The sequence below is a fragment of the Aureobasidium pullulans genome, assembly GCF_000721785.1.
Source record: "Aureobasidium pullulans EXF-150 unplaced genomic scaffold scaffold_7, whole genome shotgun sequence".
NCBI lineage: Eukaryota > Fungi > Ascomycota > Dothideomycetes > Dothideales > Saccotheciaceae > Aureobasidium > Aureobasidium pullulans.
This window is the reverse complement of record NW_021941027.1, coordinates 658,499-679,192: the sequence shown is the minus strand read 5'-3', so window position 1 is coordinate 679,192 and position 20,694 is coordinate 658,499. Positions and strand designations below refer to the sequence as shown.

Sequence of the window (20,694 nt, the reverse complement as noted above, 5' to 3'; positions counted from 1 at the left end):
GCAATGGACCATTCTATCTGATTGAGTGACCTGTAGACTTCTGTTAAACGTACATAGACCATCCTTTGCTTCATTTTGCTATCCATTTCGACCATTCTCATCAAAACTCGGCCATCATCTATAGCCATAACGTAATCGCTCTGGCAAGTGTAGTATTGCTTCAACACGCTGTTCACGGCCGCACAGGCTTAACAAAAAATGGAAAGAGCGACCCTCATCCAAGCCGTACGGAGTAGGCCAACAAACATCTCGTTCTCGTTCTTCGAAGCTCATCTTCCATCTCTCTCCTCCCACAAATCCCGTAGTTGAGTCTTTGCATTCTCTCGGCCGCTTCTGTAGCGGCGTGTTGCAAGACTCACTCTCTTCACATTATCATCACTCGCTCCATCCTTCTTCCTGTCTGGACCGTCCTTTTCACTCGACCTATTGCCCTAGCGTGTGGTTGTTCTTGATTGCTGGTCTTCTTCTTTGTTCTACCTTCCAGACTTGAGTTTGTTACTATCGAAAACTGGCGCCATCAACAACTTCACTCTCGCCGTTGGATGCTGTTCCAACAACTGCTCAAGCCCCTCCACCCCCTGCCGAACCTCCTTCGAAACACGCTCCGCTCTTCACTCCATCTGATCTGTTATCTAAAGCGACGCCTGTCACATCGCCTGCTCCCCCTCGTCAACTCACAAACGACATGCTCCATTCGAGAATCCACAAGATTCAAAAGATTGGTGCCCACCAACCCTGCATCTTCGTTCATGCTGGCGCTGGCTATCATAGCGTACAGAATGAGAAAGCCCACCTCAAAGCCTGTGAAGAGTAAGTTGGTCGAGTCTCGGATCTATGTGCTTTGCTGATTCGAGTAGTGCTTGCAAAGCCGCCATGGCCATTCTCCGTACTGGTGGCACTGCCGTGGATGCCGTCGAAATCTGCATAAAAGTACTGGAAGATCGTGAGATCACCAATTCTGGTTATGGAAGCAACCTAGCTATCGATGGAGTTGTTGAGTGCGATGCCACCGTTGTTGACCACCACGGTCGCAGTGGCGCTGTTGGTGCAGTCTCACGTCAGTCTATTCATCGGTTCATCTTCCTTCCTCGACTGACACAACGCAGAGATCAAGAATCCCATCTCGCTGGCTCGCGTACTTCTGGATCGCAGCACCCATCTGCTCAGCCTTCGCCGTGTCCCTCCCAATCTCTTGGTCGGCCAGGGTGCCATCGAATTCGCTGCAAGTGCCGACATGCCCATCCTCCCGTATGATGCCCTGGTCTCTCCTGCTGCCAAAGATCGTTGGAAGAAGTGGAAAGCCGATCTCAACACTGTGGAGGAGAAGAGCAGAAGAAGCTCGGCATCTCAAACCAAACTATCCAGCTCAGCCAACGCTACACCATCTTCGCAGTATTTGACGTTCGACCCGGAACATCGTGTGCGTGAACAGATGCGTCGGGCCCATACTCGTGCCCTGGAAGCTGGCGTCTGGAACGAAGCGCAGCCTATCACTCCGCTCCCATCTTCCGATTCCCTCGCATTGCCACCACCTGTTTCAAGAGTCTCGTATAACGGAATGCCTGCAAACAACAGAAACATGAACGGTCTTCCCGACCCTTCTCCGATGATATACACTGATCCATACGGACCACCCGGACCTCGTTACATCTTTGGTAATGCTCCTATGACCAACGGCGGTTACGGCAATGCTCCCATGGCCAACAGTGGTCGTCGACTCAATGATGGTCACTACTCTGGAGCTAACTTCTCGTTCGCCGATACCATGGACATTGATGATATTCAAGGTCTATCCGGTGGAATTTACGGCTCACGCTACAGTGACCGCCATGATGGTTCCTCCGCTGACTCGGAACTCGAACTCGAATCCAGTTCTGCATCATCAGAATCTCTGCAACTGCCATCAATAACCCCAAGTCCTGAACTTGAACCCATGCCAGAATCTCTTCTGCCTGCTCTGGAAGCTATTGACGTCGAATTGCCCGAGAGCGATGAAGCGATGGAATCACCGTCAACAGATCATTCGGCCACTCTTTCCCCTGAGTCGAACCATCCTCCACCCCCGCTTCCGCCTACTCCTCATATCGACAAGGAGGATTACATTACGGACACTGTTGGCGCCGTCGCCATCGACAGCTATGGTAACATTGCTTGCGGCGCATCATCTGGAGGCATTGGTATGAAGCATCGTGGTCGTGTTGGACCTGCTGCTCTAGTTGGTGTTGGATCTGCTGTCATACCAGTCGACATCGATGACAAGGATCGTAATTGTGTAGCAGCAGTCACAAGCGGAACAGGTGAGCATATGGCCACTACTATGGCTTCTACAGTTGTGGCCGAACGTCTTTTCAGCAATGTCAAGAAGACAAAGACCGGTATTGTTCAGACTGATGAATCGGATGCGATCAAGTCGTTCATCGAGAACGACTTTCTGGGTAAGTCGAGCAAAGGTTGAACATGTTGTGGGTATGTTACTAATAATTGGACAGGTCACCCAAGCGTCAAGCACAGTCATTCAGCGGGTGCAATTGGTATTCTGGCCGTGAAGAGAACTCGCGACGGTATATACTTATATTTTGCTCACAACACGGATTCATTCGCGTTGGCGTCGATGCATGGAGGAGAGCAAAAGCCCGTCGGCACAATGTCTCGCAGTGCAGGCAACGGATCAATTGCACAGGGCGGGCGTGCTGTCAGACTCAAGCCGGGCAAGAAGTCGACTTGATTGGAGGAATGAAGATGAAAGGAAGGAGGTTCTGTCGCTGTGAACGCGATACCGCTGGCATGGTCTGAATTGGCTGGATGGCTCTCCCTAAATAACCTAGCATCCCACTGTAATATCTGTACCATCACAATACATAATGTTTCAAGCTCGAGAATTGTCCATCAAGAGAGTGCCAGACTGACAGACCTGCATATTGATAAACATGTTCAGGAGGTCTCGGTAAACTGAGACAGACCATCCGTTACAACCAAGAGCCACTCACCCTCCCTGACAGGAGTTCTTTTGTACTTATCAGATTACAAGGTGTGATTTGAAGTTAGGTAGATGTCTAATGAGAGCTGAAATCCGCACACACTCTCTTTGGAAGTTCAGGATAACCTGGAAATCATCTTGCACCTTCATGGCAGACTGAGATATACAAGATGTAGTGAGGTATTGAGGCAAACTTCTTGCAGAATCAGCTCTTGGACATACTCGTAGGCAATGTGAGCAGTGAACGGAGTATCAAAGTCGAGGAAGCTCTTGGCGTTGATGTGAGAGAAGCACGGCTTTCTCCGCCTTTCAGTTTTCTCGACCATCAATCGCAAGCTCACCAACCAGCAGCAACAACTTTTGCGACTACGCGCAATCAATCTCTCTACACACCAAACCTCTCACAACACAAGCCCACCACAACCATGGCCGACGCAACCCTCTTCGACGACACCTTCACCCTCACGGGCCTCAACAACCAAAAATACGACCGCGTCTCCCGCGTCACAGCCACATCCGCCGATTCCCAAACCATCCTCTCCCTCGACATCAACCATGAAATCTACCCCCTTGCCGTTGGCGAAACCGTGCAAGTTGTTCTGGCCTCGACATTGAACTTGGACGGCACGAAAGAGGAAGCAGGCAAGGGATGGAGGGAAAAGGGCGCAGAGGAGAATTCGCTGGCGGATATGTTTGATTACGTTTGTTGGGGAAAGGTGTATAGATTTGAGGAGGGCGAGGGAGAGAATATGTGAGTGTTAACCCACCTTTATACCATCGCGAGTTCCGAGGGCAGGAAATATGGAACATGGAGATGAATGAAGAGAAGGATTAGAGGAGACAGATGGAGAGATGGAGAGGAGATGGAGAACATGGAACGCGCGCAATTGCGAAAGAGGAAACAAGTACTGACAACTCGAACAGTAAGGTTTACGTCTCCTTCGGTGGACTTCTCCTCTACCTTGAGGGTCCTTACAAGAAGCTCACTCCTCTCCGCATCGACTACGTCTACCTCTTGATCAAGAAATGAACGTAGCGACACCTACCTACTACGCACGACACGGCTCGACAAACATTTAAACGACTCCTGCTTCATCGACTCTCTTCCAACGAACCTGCTCTTCTCGCAACATCAATGCGCTTCTCTTCCAACCACGTTCGCCTGAATATTACCGAATGAGAGAAAGCGGCAGGATGACCATGCAGAACCCTACAGAAAGACACGGAGAAGGACCGAGGAACAAAAATGGACACCAAAAATCATTCATCTCATTTGGGAAAAGAGAGGCATAGCGCGGAGTTCATGGGGGTCCTTTTCTAAAAGAGCACGCGAATACACACACCTTTGGTGTGATGGAGAGGGTGAGCACGGCTGGGTTTTCACGGCTTCTTTCTTGCCCTGCCTCTGCTCTCGTTCATATGCTTTTTTCTGTATCAGCAAGAATCAATCCTTCTTGCAATCACCCAAATTCCTTCTCCAATCCATCCAGTGAAGCTTTCAAAGCTGCTTCTGTTCTTGAATGCCAAGTCGTCTCGGGAGAATGCTTGCAGACTTTCTGGTAGTATTGTACGTAAATCATGTCTTTATCGTTTGAGTATCCTAGCTATATCATCTAGGAGTACCTGCAGCACTCGGAGTAGGCGAGTCCGCAGGTGTGACACCATCAAGCTTTCGCTGCTGCTTCTTCTTTTTCTTGCGAGGGATGACAACCGGTTTGGCAGCATGACCTGCTAATGACAGTGCCGTGCCGCAGGTAAGACAGTTGTTGTCAGGGGGCGGTTGGCAGAAGACTGTGGTTTAGGTGTTAGTAGATGTACAAATTGAAAAGGGAGCTGGATCAACATACTCGATAGGCAGATACTGCACACATAGCCCAGATCCACAATATTGCGGTGACAAAAGCATGCAGCGCGGAAATCTACACCTTCCGCTTCACCAGCTTTGACCAGATTGTTCCTTGCCGTGGCATCAGGTAGATATGCCATCATGAGCACCTGTAACAATCCAGCCACCTTGTTCCCCAAAGCCATATAAACACCACCCGTAGCATCAGCTGCCTGTTGCAGAAACTCGGCATTCGAATGTGCAGATAGTGTGAGAATGTCTATGGGGATGGCGAGGCGTTGACAAGCGAATATGCTATTCATAATGGGAATGTATTGGTCTGCAATGTCACCGCTGACGGAGAGGATCAGGATGCGGCTTTGGAGACCGGTGTGGGAGGGTTGAGAAGTGCCATCTGCGGTAGAAGTTGTGAAAGTGCCTGCGGTATTTGTGGCATCGTAGCCGCCGTCCCCTGCTCTTCCTGGTGCGTTCAAGGTGGCTTTGGCGATGTATGTAAGGGCGAGAGTTAGGGCGCCGGAGAGCATTGTCGAGGTAGAGGCTTTGAGGTGTTCGGGGGTGGTTGTAGAGAGTAGGGCGCGTAGATTTGTGGTCAAGGCCTTTTCCAGTTGGGCAAAGGGGCGGTATTTGTTTGCGTCATTTTGTATGTCGTTGACTTCGTTTTGGGGAACGTGAAGGTCGTCGTGAGTGGTTGGGTAAAGGAAGCGGGCGCTGTCGGAATGTGAGGCGACTACGGCGACTTGGTTTGAGTTGTTGATGGCGAGATGAGCGTTGATGTAGACCAGAAGGTTTGCGATCAAGGTGGAGAGTGGCAGAGTTGACGATAGTAGGCCCCAGGCGTGTGGGTTGGTGTCGAGGATGATGGTCAGCAGGGCAGGAGCCTCACTCGTCTCGGCCACCTCTTCGTGCGACGACGCATCCACCGCATTCATGTTGAGTCTTCTATCGGTCCATGTGTTGGTGAAAGAGTGGATGGAAGTCTAGAAGTTGAAGATGAATAGAACAATAACAATCATTAACATTTCACGTGCGAGGCTTCGATCAACTCCGTCATGCGAATCCATCACCGATTTCATTCTTTCCTGTCACAACCAACACAACTCTCACTATCCGCCATGAACCATTCTAGAAAGAACACAGACAGCATATCTGCTGCTCAGAGACACCTCCAAGCCGCTTCAAATATACTTCTGTCGACATCACCGCATATCTCAGCCTTCCTGGCTTCGCAAGCCCAACCGTCAAGTGAATCATCGTCGCATACTATACCCGACAACTGTAGAGCTTGTGGAAATGCTCTAGTACCCGGCTGGTCATGTACAACATCCAACAGACGACTCCCCGAACGACCCTCGAAAAAGTCAAAGACCAAGTCAAAAGTCGCAAAGAAGCCTGCTGTGCCTTCGACCACATATATCGACTATGAATGTTCTCTCTGTCATGGAAAGAATACTTTCAAGTCGGACACACAACCTCCAGCAAGACGATCGAAGACCTCAAAATCAGCCATCCAAAGCAAGCAGAGTGTAGCGGTCGCAGTGCCCACCATGGCACCAGTAGCAAGACCTTCCACCACTAACACAAAAGGAACGACAGCTACTCCAAGTCCTGCTCCTTCTACTGCAGCATCGTCGTCCTCGGAACAGACTCGTGCTGGAGCAGATAAGAAACGCGGTCGCAAGCAAAAGTTGGGTGGTCTGCAGGCTATGCTGGCAAAGTCCAAAACCTCGATTTCTGCACCTGCAGCTTTCGACTTTATGGACTTTATGAAGACGACTTGAGGCACGAGAGCTTTCGAATGGCTCGCTGGACTGCTTCATCAATTCTCGATCACATCATCGACCTTCAAAAGATCTAATCTTATCAGTAGATCTGACGTGTCCTTATCGATAAGTAAAAATTGTTGCCCCACGCTCTGGGCCCGCCAGAAGCTTCCAAGGCTTCTCCGAGAGACCAAAGCCGCCCAATTGCTTGCAAATCGTTTCCCTCCAACATAACATCTGCAACTTTTTCCCTCACTGTTTATTTGTTACTACTTTGCGCAAAATACAATACCGACGCGCGTTCTTCTACACTGACAAGAGTCACCCCTACGACACGACAACAAATCAACTACACAAAATCGCAACAATGGCCGCAAACGACAAGCCCACTTCAGTGGCCAAGGACCTTTTCGAGGACATGGGTCGCCAGGTCGAAGGCATGAAGGCCAACACTGAGGACGGTGACGACCAGAGAGTTGTCGACGAGATTGAGAGTTTGTGCATGAACTGCCACGCCGATGTAAGCGCCTTCAACTTCAAATTCACTTTTGCGCAATTCACTAATCACCTGTCGCACAGGGCATGACCCGCCTTCTCCTCACTCGCATTCCCTACTTCCGCGAAATCGTTCTCTCATCCTTTTACTGCCCTCATTGCAGCTTCAAGAACACCGAGATCTCATCTGCCGGCCAGATTCAGGAGCGCGGTTCAAAATACGTCTTCAAGGTTGAGAACGCCGATGACTTCCAGAGATCAGTTGTCAAGGGTGATGGTTGCGCATTCAGAGTCGAGGACATTGACCTCGAGATTCCTCAAGGAAGAGGTCAGATGACCAACATTGAGGGTATCCTCGCTGGTGTCAAGGAGGACCTTTCACAGCACCAGGAAGCTAGAATGCAGCAAATGCCCGAGGCTGGCGCAAAGGTCGCCGAGGTCATCCAGGCTCTGGGTGACATGCTCGACGGCAAGAGATACCCCTTCACCGTTTCCGCCGAGGACCCTTCAGGAAACTCTTTCATCCAGCCCTCGCCTACCGACGCCCGCCACAAGTACACTCGCACTGAGTTCGACAGAACCCCCGAACAGAACGCTTTCCTTGGTATCGGTGAGGAGGCTCCCGCCGACGATGGTCAACAGGCCCCTGAGACCAACATCAGACCCGAATACCGTGCCGCCGACGGCCTTGTCGGTGGTGGTGCTGCCGATGCACCCAGAACTGTCACCACCAACAACGTTGACGAGGAGGATATTCGCGAGAACGAAGTCTACTCATTCCCCGCCAGCTGCCCCGGATGCACACGCCACTGCACAACCAACATGAAGATGGTCAACATTCCTTTCTTCAAGCAGGTTGTCCTGATGAGTACTGTCTGCGAGCACTGCGGCTACCGCAGCAACGAAGTCAAGACTGGTGGTGAGGTTCCTGAGAAGGGCTCAAGAATCACCCTCGCAGTCAACACCCCCGAGGATTTGGCTCGTGATGTTCTCAAGTCTGAGAGTGCCGCTCTTTACTGCCCTGAGCTTCAACTGCGCGTCGAGCCCGGTACCCAGGGTGGTCGCTTCACAACCGTCGAAGGTCTTTTGACCAACTTCCGCAAGGATCTCCGCGCCCAGGCCTTTGGTCTCGAGAACGGTGACGATGAGGAGGAAATCCGCGCAGCCGCCGACTCTATGCAAAACGAGACCAAGCGTACTTGGGAGGAGTTCTTCACCACCCTTGGTGATGCCATTGACGGCAAGAGACCTTTCACCGTCGTCATCGAAGACCCTCTCGCCTCATCATACGTCCAAAGCTACACCGCTCCCGCACCCGACCCGCAAATCCAAGTCGAGGAGTACGAGCGCACTGAAGAGGAAGAGGAAGACTTGGGCTTGAAGGACATCAAGACCGAGGACTACGGTTACACCCAGACTGAGGAGAAGAAGGAGGAGACCACCACTGAATGACTAGATGGTGGTAGAAAGAGAAAATTGGAACATGTTGACGATGTTGAGGATAAGATGGACATTTGAAGTGTCGCCATCAAGGGAGGAAAGGAAAGCATAACTGATACCACTGCCGCGTCGCTAGTTTTATAGCATATTTGGACGTCATGATGAAATGGAAAATACACATTATCATATCTTGAATCTCACAAACCCTGAACACCGTGAAATGCAATCTATGAGCACCGCAAACTCCTGTCGCCCTTTAAGATCTCATAATCGATCTACTCCTCCATTCTTTCAGCCGCCTCCTGATCTTTCAACTGCAAATCCAACTTCTCAAACGCTGCAGACAAATCATCTGCCTCTTGCAATTGCTTCTGCTTCAGCCCAGATAGATTCGTCTTTTCGCCTGCATCTTGCATTTCTCGGAGTAGATCCTGAACCATCTTTTGGATTTCTTTGTATTGCTTGCTTTCTGTGCCCCAGCTTGTTGCTGCGTTGCGGAGGTTGACGAATAACTTTGAAAACAGTCAGAAGAACGGAAAAAGAGAGAATTGCGAGGAAGAGAGAAGAGAGAGGAAAGGCTGCAGATGAGGAAGTTTGAAGAGATAGTAGTACATTTTCGGGATTAAGTTTTTGTTTGTAGTGGTAGAAGAAATTGTTGTTACCCACGCATTGGAGGAGGTCGTTGTGTGATGACATTGTGAATATGTAGTCGAGAGCACTTATTGTTTCGATTTGTAGCTTCTGTTGCTCAGTGACTTCGACCTGGATGGTTTGATGAATGATGACTCTAGAGCTCCGAAGTGATTGTTAATCATGAGGCAATTGTCCACCAAGCAAGAAGGTGCGACTCTGCGTCGCCAAGACATCGCGTTCCATGATGAACGAACAATTCATCTTTCTCTTCTCCAATAGCATCAACTTCGACATCAGTTTCTGGTTTGACTCTCGAAAGAAAGTCATCTGAATATGGAGCCGCAATTATCCGAAGAGCACGGCGTCAGGATTGCCGTTGAGGGATGTGTACGTTTAACAGTCCTTCCGCATCACAACATTTTATCTCACAAGTATCAAGGGTCACGGTACACTTCACGCAATCTACGCCTCAATCGAAAGAGCATGTGCCGTAAAAGGCTGGCCGGGAGTAGACCTCCTCATAATCGGAGGTGACTTCCAGGTACCCAAATTCCAACAATCACAAGAACATCCCACCCCATACTAATTTCACCAGTCTGTCCGAAATGCTCACGACCTTCAATGTGTCTCAATGCCAGCCAAGTACCGCGAGATGCACGATTTTCACGAGTACTACTCCGGAACCCGCAAAGCACCTTACCTAACTATCTTTGTCGGCGGAAACCACGAAGCCGCCAACTACCTGTTTGAACTCTACTATGGCGGCTGGGTGGCACCAAATATCTACTATATGGGCGCCGCCAATGTGCTCAAACTCGGACCACTGAGAATCGCAGGTATGAGCGGTATCTGGAAAGGCTTTGACTACAAGAAACAGCATCATGAACGTCTTCCTTTTAACGAGGGTGATGTGAAAAGTATCTACCACGTCAGAGAACTGGACGTGAGAAAGCTGTTACAGGTAAGGACGCAGGTTGATGTGGGTATCTCTCACGATTGGCCGAGAGGCGTAGAGTGGAAAGGCGATTGGAAGAAGTTGTTCAGGCAAAAGGCGCATCTGGAAGAGGATGCTAGGAATGGGCAGTTGGGTAGTGTGGCTGCGACTTATGTGATGGATAGGTTACGGCCGCCATATTGGTTCAGTGCTCATCTGCATTGCAAGTATGCTGCCGTAATTGACCATGAGAAGTCTGGAGAAGCATCTGGTTCTGCGACAGCAAGCATAAGCAATGGAGTTGCAGTGGAAGAGATTCCCAAGAAGAACTCGGATGAGATCGACCTGGATATGGATGATGAAGAGCCATTAACTCAGGTCCAGCCAACAAAGAACACAGACGAGATTGATCTCGATATGGATGACGACGAGCCTGCACCGAAAGCCAGCGAGGCAACCCTTACTCTACCTGTCAACGCAGACGAGATCGACCTGGAACTCGAAGACGACGCAGAACCCACGACAGCACCAGTTGCTCCAGGGCAGGGTCTCGACGGCGCACGAGTACCAATTGATCCCCCAGCACCCTCCGCAGTCCCCGAAGATCTTCGCGCCCAGCTACCCGCCTCATTCGCCAAACCTCCTCCTCGCTCAGAACCAGTCAATCAGCCAATCTCCCACCCACCAGGAATCACAAACACCAAAACCAGTTTCCTCGCCCTGGACAAATGCCTTCCTAACCGCGATTTCCTGCAAGTGCTATCTATGCCCACGATCAGCAGCTCCAATGCTTCTGTCGATCGTCCGTTGCAGTTGGAATACGATGCAGAATGGTTAGCAATCACACGCGTATTTGCCTCTGAACTCCACGTCGGCGGCGATCCTAACGCACGCGCGCCTCAAGACAAAGGAGAAGCTCATTACGCACCCCTCATCGATGCCGAACAATCCTGGATCGATCAAAATGTTTCCTCCCTCACGGTCCCGGAGAACTTTGAAATCACAGCGCCGGTGTTTGATCACGCTCAAGGGATTCATGTGCAAGGTGTGCCGAAAGAGTACACCAATAACCAGACCAAGAAGTTCTGCGAGTTACTCGATATTCCTAATCCTTTCGACATCTCGGAAGAAGAGAGGGAGGAGAGGATGAGAGTTGGACCGAGAGCTGAAGAGCAGAGAAGGGATGGTGGGTTCAGGGGTGGAAGAGGAGGTGGACGTGGTAGGGGCGGTGGTGGAAGGGGAAGAGGTGGCGGTGGAAGAGGTAGGGGCAGAGGTCGTGGCGGACCCAGATATTGAGTGAAAAGTATTGAAGGAGAAACTGGAATCAGGGGCTCACAACCTAGCACATGGAAAGGCTCGTGAACGTCCCATCGATACTTCTTGTCTCTCTATCAGAGAAAACACAATCATGCCTTGCAAAAAGGCACAATATTCCTTACACTGTAGATCGGCCGCCGAGATGACGATGTTGTAGCATCCAGCACTTGAAAGGATGATTCCTGCACCCGTTTAAGAAGACCATGTTCTATCTTGATCTGTAGGGAGAAAAGCCATACAGAGTATATAGCTAGAGTTTGTAAGCATACAGGAAAAGCTGTAAAGGGGTATCGTGCGATCGTGTCAAAAGAATCATGTGCCGGCCATCCACCTTACCCGTTTCCGTCCCTTGAACATGCAATCCGAACCTTTCCCATGCAAATAATTCCTTCCGAGCAAGAATGAACGAAGAAGAACTCCAGCAAATCAACACCAGAAGCACACCGTTATGGACTGAAGAAAAATGTACATCGTCAACCTCACTTCTTGAACACCTTGAGCAAAGAGGGGATACGTTGCGTCTTGCTCAGTCCCACACGATATGTTGATTGCTGCCAACTTGGCTTTGCCGAAGACTTTGCATCCTTCTTCACTGTAGCAACCTTTGGTGTGGTAATAGCAGCTGGTGTGGGCGCTTCAGCGATCGCAGGCTTCGGCGTCTCTGCTTCAGGGGGGGTCGGCTTCGGAGTAGCAGCGGCTGGCTTTGGAGTCGCCGCTTTGACCTTGGGTTTCGCTTTCGATTTTGGTTCAGGCTTAGCCTTCGATTTGGCTTTGGCCTTCGGTTTAGGTGATTCTTCTTCGGAGTCTTCTTCTGCTTCGGAAATGTGGTCGGCTTCGGACTCCTCATCATCGTCTACCAGAGGAGGCTCCGGGGCCTCTTCTTCATGGTCGGAAGGTGGATCTGGAGCAACGACAGCCTTCACTGCTTTTCCCCTTGCTTTTGGCTTGGCTCTAGACCTTCCCTTACCCCTAGGCTTCGGCTTGACGACCTCTTCCTCGAAGTCATCCTCGTCTTCATGTACTGAAGCATCCTCTTCCTTGTAGACCGGCTCAGGTGTCTTTGGTTTGGCCTTCGACTTGGCCAGTGCCTTTGTCCGAGCGGTTGGCTTAGGCTTCACGACATCATCTTCAGATTCATCCTCATCCTGGGCGTGTTCGGCATTCACATCATCAAATGGCTCTGCTTGAGGTGGTTCTGATAGAGGCTCCTCGGCCAAAGGATCTGGTGGTAGCTTTGGGGTTGGCTCCCTCGACTTGTGTTGTCTAAGCTGGGCAAGGACGCTGGCTGCCAACGCTGGATCTGGCCTTGACTCTATCACAACTTGAACTTCGGTTCTGGAAGATGACTTGGGTGTCTTGGGTTTTGCGATTGAGACGTCCTCTTCTGGAGCCAGTTCATCTTCCTCATCTTCAATAACCTGCTTCTTTGGACGTCCACGTTTAGCAGGTGGCTTTGTGGCAGCGGCTCTCTTGGTCGACTTTGACGATTTGCTTGATGAAGGATGTTCTTGTATCGACTCGGGTACGGTAGAGTCGAGCTGTATAGATTGTTCAAAAGTAGGCGACTCGGGGCTCGGCGACAGTCTTTCGAAAGGTGGCGCTTGATCGATGGGATGCTTGGGAAACATAGGCTCTGAGGTGATGTTATCGGCTGTATCGGTGATGGATCGCTTCGGTTTGGCCTTCTTGATGGCTTTCTCAACTACCATAGTGTAGTCGACATGTGAGTTGTCAACTTGGGCAGACCTCGAGCGACTGGGTCTCGGCTGGTACATCTCCTTGGGTAGGCCTACAGCATCATCGGAATTGATCTTATCGCTGCTACCGAGAGCAGTTCCTGACCATGGCGTGAGACTGTTCTGGTCGGCAGAGGATGATTGTTGCTGCGAAGAGTTGCGCTTCCGAGGCTTAGGGGTTCTCTTCTCACTGAGCATGTCATGGCCTACCAGCGAGGGTAGGGTAGGGCCAGGAATGGTATCGCTAGTGCCATCGAATGGTAGAATTGGAGGCGGGATGACGAGGTCGGTAGGGGAGTTTTGAGGCGAGGGCTTTGTGACAATCTTAATGCGCTTGAGTTTTCCAGATGAACGAGGCTCGGGGTTCGTCTCGATAAAAGAACGCTTCTTGTGGGTACTAGATGGCGAGGTGGCAGCAGAAGTAGCAGCAAGGTCGGAGAAATTGACAACAGGACCGTCTTCCTGGGTGGGAGCCATCAATGCTAGATGAGCTCGCCTCAATTGTTCTGCTGTCGAAGCTGAAGAGTGATCTACATCAAGGTCGACAGGCGCGTCTTCCCCGCTTGTAAAAGTTGCCACTGCGGAAAGAGCTTTTACGGCAACAAGATCATCTTCGTCCTCCGAGTCGAGGATCTCGCTGAAACGAGGCGGCATGATGCAATTGTCATTGAGCTAGTCGAGAGCTCCTGCTTATTTTGCGTCCAGCTACGGCCTGCATCAGCCTGGGAGACGCGCAAGTCTGGAAGTTGCGACCCCACGATATCACATGATTCAATTTAACTCATGCCAAGGTGATTTCATACAGGGCACGCAAGGCTTCTTATCCAGCGGTCGCCCCCAACACACAGGTGCTGGAAAGATGTAGCTGTAAGAAGGCATGGATATGTTATGAGTTGAGAGAACATCCACTGGGAATTTGGAACTCCTTGTATCTCACTGGATCTTTGTAGAATCTCAGCCTCGTCGTGCATCGCAACAGCTTCACAGTGACTTTAATTGATGGTCGGAGATGTGCTGTATGTTGTTCCCCGCACGCTCAATACCATGTCCCTTGCCAAGCTGCCTCGGGGATGACGGAGTCGGACATTAGTTACATGGGCGATAGTCCCCAAACAGCTGCATCTCAGAGCATGGCTTGATAAAATGGCCTTGACATCGGTTTGTTCTATCTCCCGTCAAAGGTTGATTGTCGCGTATACTAATAGATGTAGTGGAAAGCATTTCGATTCTTCGATGTTGCACCAATCAAGCTCAACGATGCCGACAAGTCAATACTAGAGCAAGGCAATGTCAGCTGTATTACTGCCAGTGCCGACCAAGTCTTTGTCGGCTCGCCAGACGGCACACTTCGCCTGTTGAATCAGTCCTTCAAGACGGTACAATCATGGAGAGCCCACGATTCCGGCGCATTAACGACCATCCGCCATATACCACACTCATCGCTACTCATCACCCTCGCCGAAGACCTACCCAATGAGCCCGTACTGAAGGTCTGGGCATTGGACCGTCCTGATAAAAAGACAGGCATACCGCGTTGCCTCTGCACAGTCGCAGTCACAAATGGCAGGAAGCCCTTTCCCGTCTCGGCTTTCGCTGTCTTGCGCGATCTGTCCCAGGTCGCGGTTGGCTTCGCAAATGGTGCCGTCACTGTAGTACGCGGCGATTTCATACACGATCGAGGAACGAAGCAACGAACTGTACTCGAGACAGACGAGCCGATCACTGGTCTGGAATTCAGAGAAGCCAATGTCACTACACTGTTCATCTCCACTACAAGCAGGATTTCAACCCTCGTCATTTCTGGCAAGGGTCAAGGTCAACCCGCGCGAACTCTGGATGAACATGGCTGCGCCGTTGGCTGTCTGACCAAGGACTTGCATTCGAACGACATTATTGTTGCGCGGGACGATGCTGTATACGCATACAACCCGCGAGGCAGAGTCGCTTCATATGCCTATGAGGGTCCGAAGAAGCTCACAGCCATGTACAAGGATTATGTTCTGTTGGTCTCACCACCAAAGAGCATGACAAACGCCCCCGCAAGGTCGTTCGGCGGTGGTCAGGCAGATGATCTATTCAGCACCTCTAACTTTACGATTTTGAACCCTGATCTGAAGCTCATTGCGCATACGGAAGCTCTGCCTAGTCAGGTGAACGCCTTGTTCTCTGCTTGGGGTCAAATCTACATCGTCACGTTAGACGGTAAAGTCCTGCGTTACACTGAGAAGACCTTCCAGCAGAAGCTCGAAGTCTTGTATCAGCGTGAATTCTTCGTTTTGGCTATCAACCTAGCGCAAAAGGAGAAGGTCGATGCCGTTCAGCAAAATCTCATCTTCCGCAAATATGGCGACTACCTCTACCGCAAGGGCGATTTTGACACCGCCATGCAACAATACCTTCGCGCTATCGACAACACCGAACCCTCACAAATCATTCGCAAGTTCCTTGACAATCAGAGGATACGCAATCTCATAGAGTACCTGGAGGAATTGCACGAACATCACAAGGCTTCTTCAGATCATACGACACTACTGCTGAATTGCTATGCTAAGCTGAAAGACGTCGACAAGCTGGAAGATTTCATCAAGTCACCGGGTGATCTCAAATTCGATCTCGACACTGCCATCACAATGTGCCGACAAGGGGGCTACTCAGATCAGGCAGCGTTCCTGGCCAGAAAACACAACGAGCACGGTCTTGTCGTTGATATCTTGATAGAGGACCTCAAGAGATATGAAGAAGCCTTGGCGTACATCTGGCGTCTGGAACCGGAGCAAGCATACGACAGTCTCACAAAGTACGGTACAGTATTGCTTGAACACTCGGAGGATACAAACCAGTTGTTCATCGACTACTTTACTGGCAACTTCCGTCCTAAGAAGGATGCTGTAGTAGAACAAGAAGTCACAACTGAGCAACAACAAGGAGGCATCGGTAAGATGGCCACTTCGGCGGTGCAAAACCTGGCTGCTCTGATCCCGTTGCCATATATGAGCGCGGACGTACCAAGAACACCAGGCGGCACCAAGACGACGCAACAAGTGATCGAAACGACAGTTGAGGATGAATACGTTGAGTACAAGGTGCCGAAGCCTAGAGCAGCATTTTCGTCGTTCGTCGACCATCCGGACGAGTTTATCCTCTTCCTTGAGGCCTGTATTGCCAGTTCCGGACTGCAAGAAGAAGATAAGACGGACCTGTACACGACATTGTTTGAGATGTACCTTCAAATCGCTAGCAAAAAGACTGGCGACGACAAGACAAAGTGGGAAAGCAAGGCGAGGAAGCTCGTGGAAGAACAAAACGTAAGTAATCTCACGAGCATCGATTTCTACAGAGAGCGCTGTGAGAAGGCACAATGTTCTTGGGGTCGAAGAGTCGTCCAGTGCGAGCCAGATTCCCGTCCGCTCTCCCTGGACACTGCTCTGGGGGTTGAGAGAGTTCTCCGAAGGGCTGGGACACTGTATGAAATATTCACTAACCTTGCTTGCAGACACGCATGGGCACTTCCAACATCCTACTACTATCACACTTGTCAAACTTCAGAGACGGCACCACACTCGTAAGAGAGCAGCGTGGCCTCTACTTCGATATTTTTCGCTCCTACACAGCCGCAAACGACACCGCTGGCGCGATAAAGGCTCTGCGCAAATACGGCCCTGAGGAACCCCAATTATACCCAGCCGCCCTGGCCTACTTCACCTCGACCGAAGAAATTCTTTCCGAAGCCTCATCCGAACTCGACAGCGTGCTCAAGAAGATCGACGATGACGGCCTCATGGCTCCTCTTCAAGTAATCCAAACACTTTCGCAGAGCAAAGTCGCCACCATGGGATTGGTAAAAACATACCTCTCTCGCACTATCGAGCGCGAACGTGCCGAGATTGCATCGAACCGCAAACTCATCTCTTCCTACCGTACCGACACAGCTGCCAAAGCGAATGAATTGGAAACTCTGGCATCGAAGCCTGTTTCATTTTCCGCTACACGCTGTTCTGCCTGTGGTGCACCGCTTGACCTGCCCACCGTGCACTTCCTCTGCAAACACTCTTTCCACGAACGCTGTTTGTACGTCGGCGCAGGCGACGAGGATAGTGATGTCGAGTGCCCCAAGTGCGCGAACGATAATGCTACGGTCAAGGCTATCAAGCGTGCGCAAGAGGAGAGCGCTGATAGGCATGAATTGTTCATGGATGCGCTTGGCAGGAGTAGGGATAAGTTCGCTACGGTTAGTGAGTGGTTTGGTAGAGGTGTTATGGGGAAGGCTACGGGTGTTGAGTAGTGTTGAGTAGATGTGTTGATACCATAAGGAGATGTTGTTTTGTTTTAATCGAGGAAAGTGAGCCACTTTTGAGAGGGTACTTGCCAACAAGATGTAATTGTGATGGATCGTCTATTCACACGCATCGATCAAGCAAAGTCTAATGGCATCGACAACACGACGCTTCACCGATCTCGTCTTCATTGCATGCATACCTAACCCTCTTTCGAACGGACCAGTCGAACCCGCATCTCCACTAATACCACCCTCACCACCATCAACCTCCAACAAAGTAGTCGTGGCAGCAATCTTAGCCCCATCTTGACTCCCTCCCATCCCAGAACCCTCAATTAATGTACGGTGATATTCCCAGAAAGAGGCAGCATTTGTCCTTGACTGAACGTACCTAAGAATTACCAGCAAATGAGTATCTTCGGCACTTACACGGCAACGAACTTTCCGAAATCTTTCACCGCATCGTGGCATAAGTAGCCTCTAGATCAAGACAAAGCTGAGTAGCACCAGTACCAAAAGCTTCAACTTGCTGGTTGGACTTGGAATAGAAAGAAAGTTGAAGAGGTTGAGGTTGCGGGAGGCACGGCAAGTTCGGATCTAATCAATCAAGATCGGGATCGTGACATCATTCCAATCACGATTCTCGCGTGCATGTGGATCCTGGACAGATGTTTCGTATCCCAAGTTCCCAACATTGACAATTGACTCGTCATCTCTTACCGACGGCCTGTTAATAGGCATGTACAATTTTTGTTAAACTCTTTCAATCTATCACTCGTTGTCTGATTGACTCTGGCCTTTGCGCCCTCACGTATCCTACTGGTATCTCCTCGCATCACGCCCAAGATGCAGCCGCTACGCCAATTGAGCGGCCGCACTGGGATGCAACTGCGCCGCTCCATTGCACAAGCATGTCGCTCGCAGCAGTTCTCACGTCCATTGACCAATGGTCCAGTGCGTCGTGAATTACTCCAGCGCGTGTCGTCGCCAGCGTCCATTGCAAGACCCGCAATCATTCGCCAATTGAACCACGTCCGTCGCCAAAGCACAAACACCGAGCCTCCGCCAAAGTCGCCGGCCGCCTCTCCCGTCCAAAGATCTCGTCTCCTTCGATTCCTGTATAGAGGCTTCACCTTCCTCGGCATCTTCGTTGTCGTTTCTGGTGTGCTCGTTGTCGCCTTCTTCGCTTTCGATGCCACCACATACAAGGAAGAATCCGACTCGGTCGATATTGTTGTTTCTGAACTCGCCCTGAACCCAAGAAGAGGAGGTCCCAAGAACTTGCCCATCGCTGAACACCTCATCGACGACGATGACTCTCCGGAAAAGAAGGCTCAAAAGCACAAGCCCAAGCTGGTCATTCTCGGTACTGGCTGGGGCAGCGTTGCTCTTCTCAAACAACTCAACCCTGATGACTACCACGTCACCGTCGTATCTCCGTCCAACTACTTCCTGTTCACACCCATGCTTCCCTCTGCCACTGTCGGTACTCTGGAACTGCGATCTCTTGTCGAGCCTGTCCGTAGAATCATCTCTCGCGTCAAGGGTCACTTCCTGAAGGCTACTGCTGAGGACGTCGACTTCTCCAACAAGCTTGTTGAGGTATCGGCGACTGCGCCTGATGGAACCAAGCAAAACTTCTACCTTCCCTACGACAAGCTTGTTATTGGTGTTGGCTCCATGACTAACCCTCATGGTGTCAAGGGTCTTGAATACTGCAACTTCCTCAAGGACATCACCGATGCACGCCTGATCCGTAACCAAATCGTTCGCAACCTCGAAGCCGCCTCCATCCCTTCTACCTCTGATGAAGAGAGACGCCGTCTGCTCTCGTTCGTTGTCTGCGGTGGTGGTCCTACTGGTGTTGAATTTGCTGCCGAATTGTTCGACATGCTTAACGAAGATCTATGCAACTACTACCCTCGTATCCTCAGAAACGAGATTTCGGTTCACGTCATCCAAAGCAGAGGCCACATTCTCAACACCTACGACGAGACTCTTTCCAAATACGCCGAAGCTCGTTTCGCAAAGGATTCAGTTGATATCTTGACCAACTCGCGTGTCAAGGAAGTCCAGAAAGATAAGATCCTCTTCACGCAAAAGGACGAGAACGGCAATACAGTCACCAAGGAGATCCCCATGGGCTTCTGCTTGTGGTCCACCGGTGTAGCTCAAACTGAATTCTCCAAGAAGCTTGCCGAGAAGCTTGGTGAAAACCAGACCAACCGTCATGCTCTCGAAACCGACACTCATCTTCGTCTTGTTGGTGCCCCTCTCGGCGACGTCTACGCCATTGGTGATTGCTCAACCGTTCAGAACAACGTCTCGGATCATATCGTGTCATTCCTCCGTACTGTCGCATGGGAGAAGGGCAAGGACCCCGAGAAGATGGTTATTGGTTACGGTGATTGGAGAGGTGTTGCCAAGCGTGTCAAGCAGCGCTTCCCTCAAGCCGCTGAGCATTTGAAGCGTTTGGATAAGCTTTTCGAGCAATATGACAAGGACAAGAGCGGTACTCTTGACTTCAGCGAGCTTCAAGAGCTACTCAAGCAGATTGACGGCAAGATGACTTCGTTGCCTGCCACTGCTCAGCGTGCCAACCAGCAGGGTATCTACTTGGGTCGTAAGTTCAACAAGCTTGCACAGGCTGCGCCTGGTATGGAGTTGAACAGACTTGACTATGGTGATATCGATGATGCCGTGTACAAGGCCTTCTCATACACCAACATGGGCAGTCTTGCTTATGTTGGTAACGCTGCCATCTTCGACTTTGGTGGGCTGAACTTCGCTGGTGGCCTGGTAGCAGTTTACCTCTGGCGTGCCGTTTACTTCTCGCAGAGTGTCAGTCTCCGCACCAGAATTCTCCTTGCCATGGATTGGACCAAGAGAGCACTTTTCGGAAGAGGTAAGACAATGATTATGCTCGACTACAAGACCAAATCGCTAACAATAAACAGATCTCATGAACTTCTAGAGCAGACATTAAGACAGCGTCAAGCTCATATAATTGATTACGTATTTAAGATAGCGATTTTTCCTTTCCTCTTTCATGTCCATGTCTCCAGCAAGTGAAGGTGGACTTTCATTCTTCCGACAGGCCAGCTCTCGGTAGTCGGCAAAGGATGGCGCGAGTGAAGCATGGACCCTGCCGAAGCTCCACCACTCCGAGCTCGCCATTACCCGGCAGTATTGCGATAAGGGACAACCTTCCTCTCTGACACAATTCTGGATTGAGCGTCTAATTTCTACACCTGATCATATCGCATGTTCTTCCGTCGTC

General features: G+C 50.6%; 10 protein-coding genes across 10 annotated transcripts; 7 read left to right on the top strand and 3 right to left on the bottom strand.

Moving 5' to 3' along the window:
* Positions 1 to 685: 685 nt before the first annotated feature.
* On the top strand, positions 686 to 2,725 carry M438DRAFT_334372 (N-terminal nucleophile aminohydrolase; the record flags this gene model as incomplete). The annotated part of the gene is made up of 4 exons (XM_029903707.1): positions 686 to 810; positions 858 to 1,057; positions 1,107 to 2,435; positions 2,490 to 2,725. 4 exons carry the CDS (start codon positions 686 to 688, stop codon positions 2,723 to 2,725), a joined length of 1,890 nt encoding a protein of 629 aa, XP_029761662.1.
* A 677-nt stretch (positions 2,726 to 3,402) lies between these two features.
* M438DRAFT_354541 (DNA-directed RNA polymerases i, ii, and iii 145 kDa polypeptide) lies at positions 3,403 to 4,007 on the top strand (the record flags this gene model as incomplete). Its single annotated transcript, XM_029906962.1, has 2 exons — positions 3,403 to 3,728; positions 3,902 to 4,007. 2 exons carry the CDS (start codon positions 3,403 to 3,405, stop codon positions 4,005 to 4,007), a joined length of 432 nt encoding a protein of 143 aa, XP_029761661.1.
* A 579-nt stretch (positions 4,008 to 4,586) lies between these two features.
* Positions 4,587 to 5,752, bottom strand: M438DRAFT_271587 (transcription factor Tfb4; the record flags this gene model as incomplete). Its single annotated transcript, XM_029900495.1, has 2 exons — positions 4,587 to 4,768; positions 4,825 to 5,752. 2 exons carry the CDS (start codon positions 5,750 to 5,752, stop codon positions 4,587 to 4,589), a joined length of 1,110 nt encoding a protein of 369 aa, XP_029761660.1.
* Positions 5,753 to 5,935: 183 nt separating this feature from the next.
* M438DRAFT_373860 (uncharacterized protein) lies at positions 5,936 to 6,601 on the top strand (the record flags this gene model as incomplete). Its single annotated transcript, XM_029908458.1, has 1 exon — positions 5,936 to 6,601. One exon carries the CDS (start codon positions 5,936 to 5,938, stop codon positions 6,599 to 6,601), a length of 666 nt encoding a protein of 221 aa, XP_029761659.1.
* A 349-nt stretch (positions 6,602 to 6,950) lies between these two features.
* On the top strand, positions 6,951 to 8,530 carry M438DRAFT_373859 (zf-ZPR1-domain-containing protein; the record flags this gene model as incomplete). The annotated part of the gene is made up of 2 exons (XM_029908457.1): positions 6,951 to 7,103; positions 7,163 to 8,530. 2 exons carry the CDS (start codon positions 6,951 to 6,953, stop codon positions 8,528 to 8,530), a joined length of 1,521 nt encoding a protein of 506 aa, XP_029761658.1.
* Positions 8,531 to 8,669: 139 nt separating this feature from the next.
* On the bottom strand, positions 8,670 to 9,214 carry M438DRAFT_404913 (uncharacterized protein; the record flags this gene model as incomplete). Its single annotated transcript, XM_029909753.1, has 2 exons — positions 8,670 to 9,030; positions 9,131 to 9,214. The coding sequence occupies 2 exons, from the start codon at positions 9,212 to 9,214 to the stop codon at positions 8,794 to 8,796; spliced, it is 321 nt and encodes a 106-aa protein (XP_029761657.1). The 3' UTR covers positions 8,670 to 8,793.
* Positions 9,215 to 9,484: 270 nt separating this feature from the next.
* M438DRAFT_373858 (uncharacterized protein) lies at positions 9,485 to 11,381 on the top strand (the record flags this gene model as incomplete). The annotated part of the gene is made up of 3 exons (XM_029908456.1): positions 9,485 to 9,538; positions 9,591 to 9,692; positions 9,747 to 11,381. 3 exons carry the CDS (start codon positions 9,485 to 9,487, stop codon positions 11,379 to 11,381), a joined length of 1,791 nt encoding a protein of 596 aa, XP_029761656.1.
* A 500-nt stretch (positions 11,382 to 11,881) lies between these two features.
* M438DRAFT_271824 (uncharacterized protein) lies at positions 11,882 to 13,792 on the bottom strand (the record flags this gene model as incomplete). The annotated part of the gene is made up of 1 exon (XM_029900508.1): positions 11,882 to 13,792. The coding sequence occupies one exon, from the start codon at positions 13,790 to 13,792 to the stop codon at positions 11,882 to 11,884; it is 1,911 nt and encodes a 636-aa protein (XP_029761655.1).
* Positions 13,793 to 14,241: 449 nt separating this feature from the next.
* M438DRAFT_317056 (vacuolar protein sorting protein-like protein) lies at positions 14,242 to 17,820 on the top strand. Its single transcript, XM_029902728.1, has 3 exons — positions 14,242 to 14,296; positions 14,350 to 16,443; positions 16,632 to 17,820. The coding sequence occupies exons 1-3, from the start codon at positions 14,282 to 14,284 to the stop codon at positions 17,418 to 17,420; spliced, it is 2,898 nt and encodes a 965-aa protein (XP_029761654.1). The 5' UTR covers positions 14,242 to 14,281; the 3' UTR covers positions 17,421 to 17,820.
* A 440-nt stretch (positions 17,821 to 18,260) lies between these two features.
* Positions 18,261 to 20,388, top strand: M438DRAFT_334363 (NADH-ubiquinone oxidoreductase subunit; the record flags this gene model as incomplete). The annotated part of the gene is made up of 2 exons (XM_029903706.1): positions 18,261 to 20,319; positions 20,372 to 20,388. The coding sequence occupies 2 exons, from the start codon at positions 18,261 to 18,263 to the stop codon at positions 20,386 to 20,388; spliced, it is 2,076 nt and encodes a 691-aa protein (XP_029761653.1).
* Positions 20,389 to 20,694: the final 306 nt, after the last annotated feature.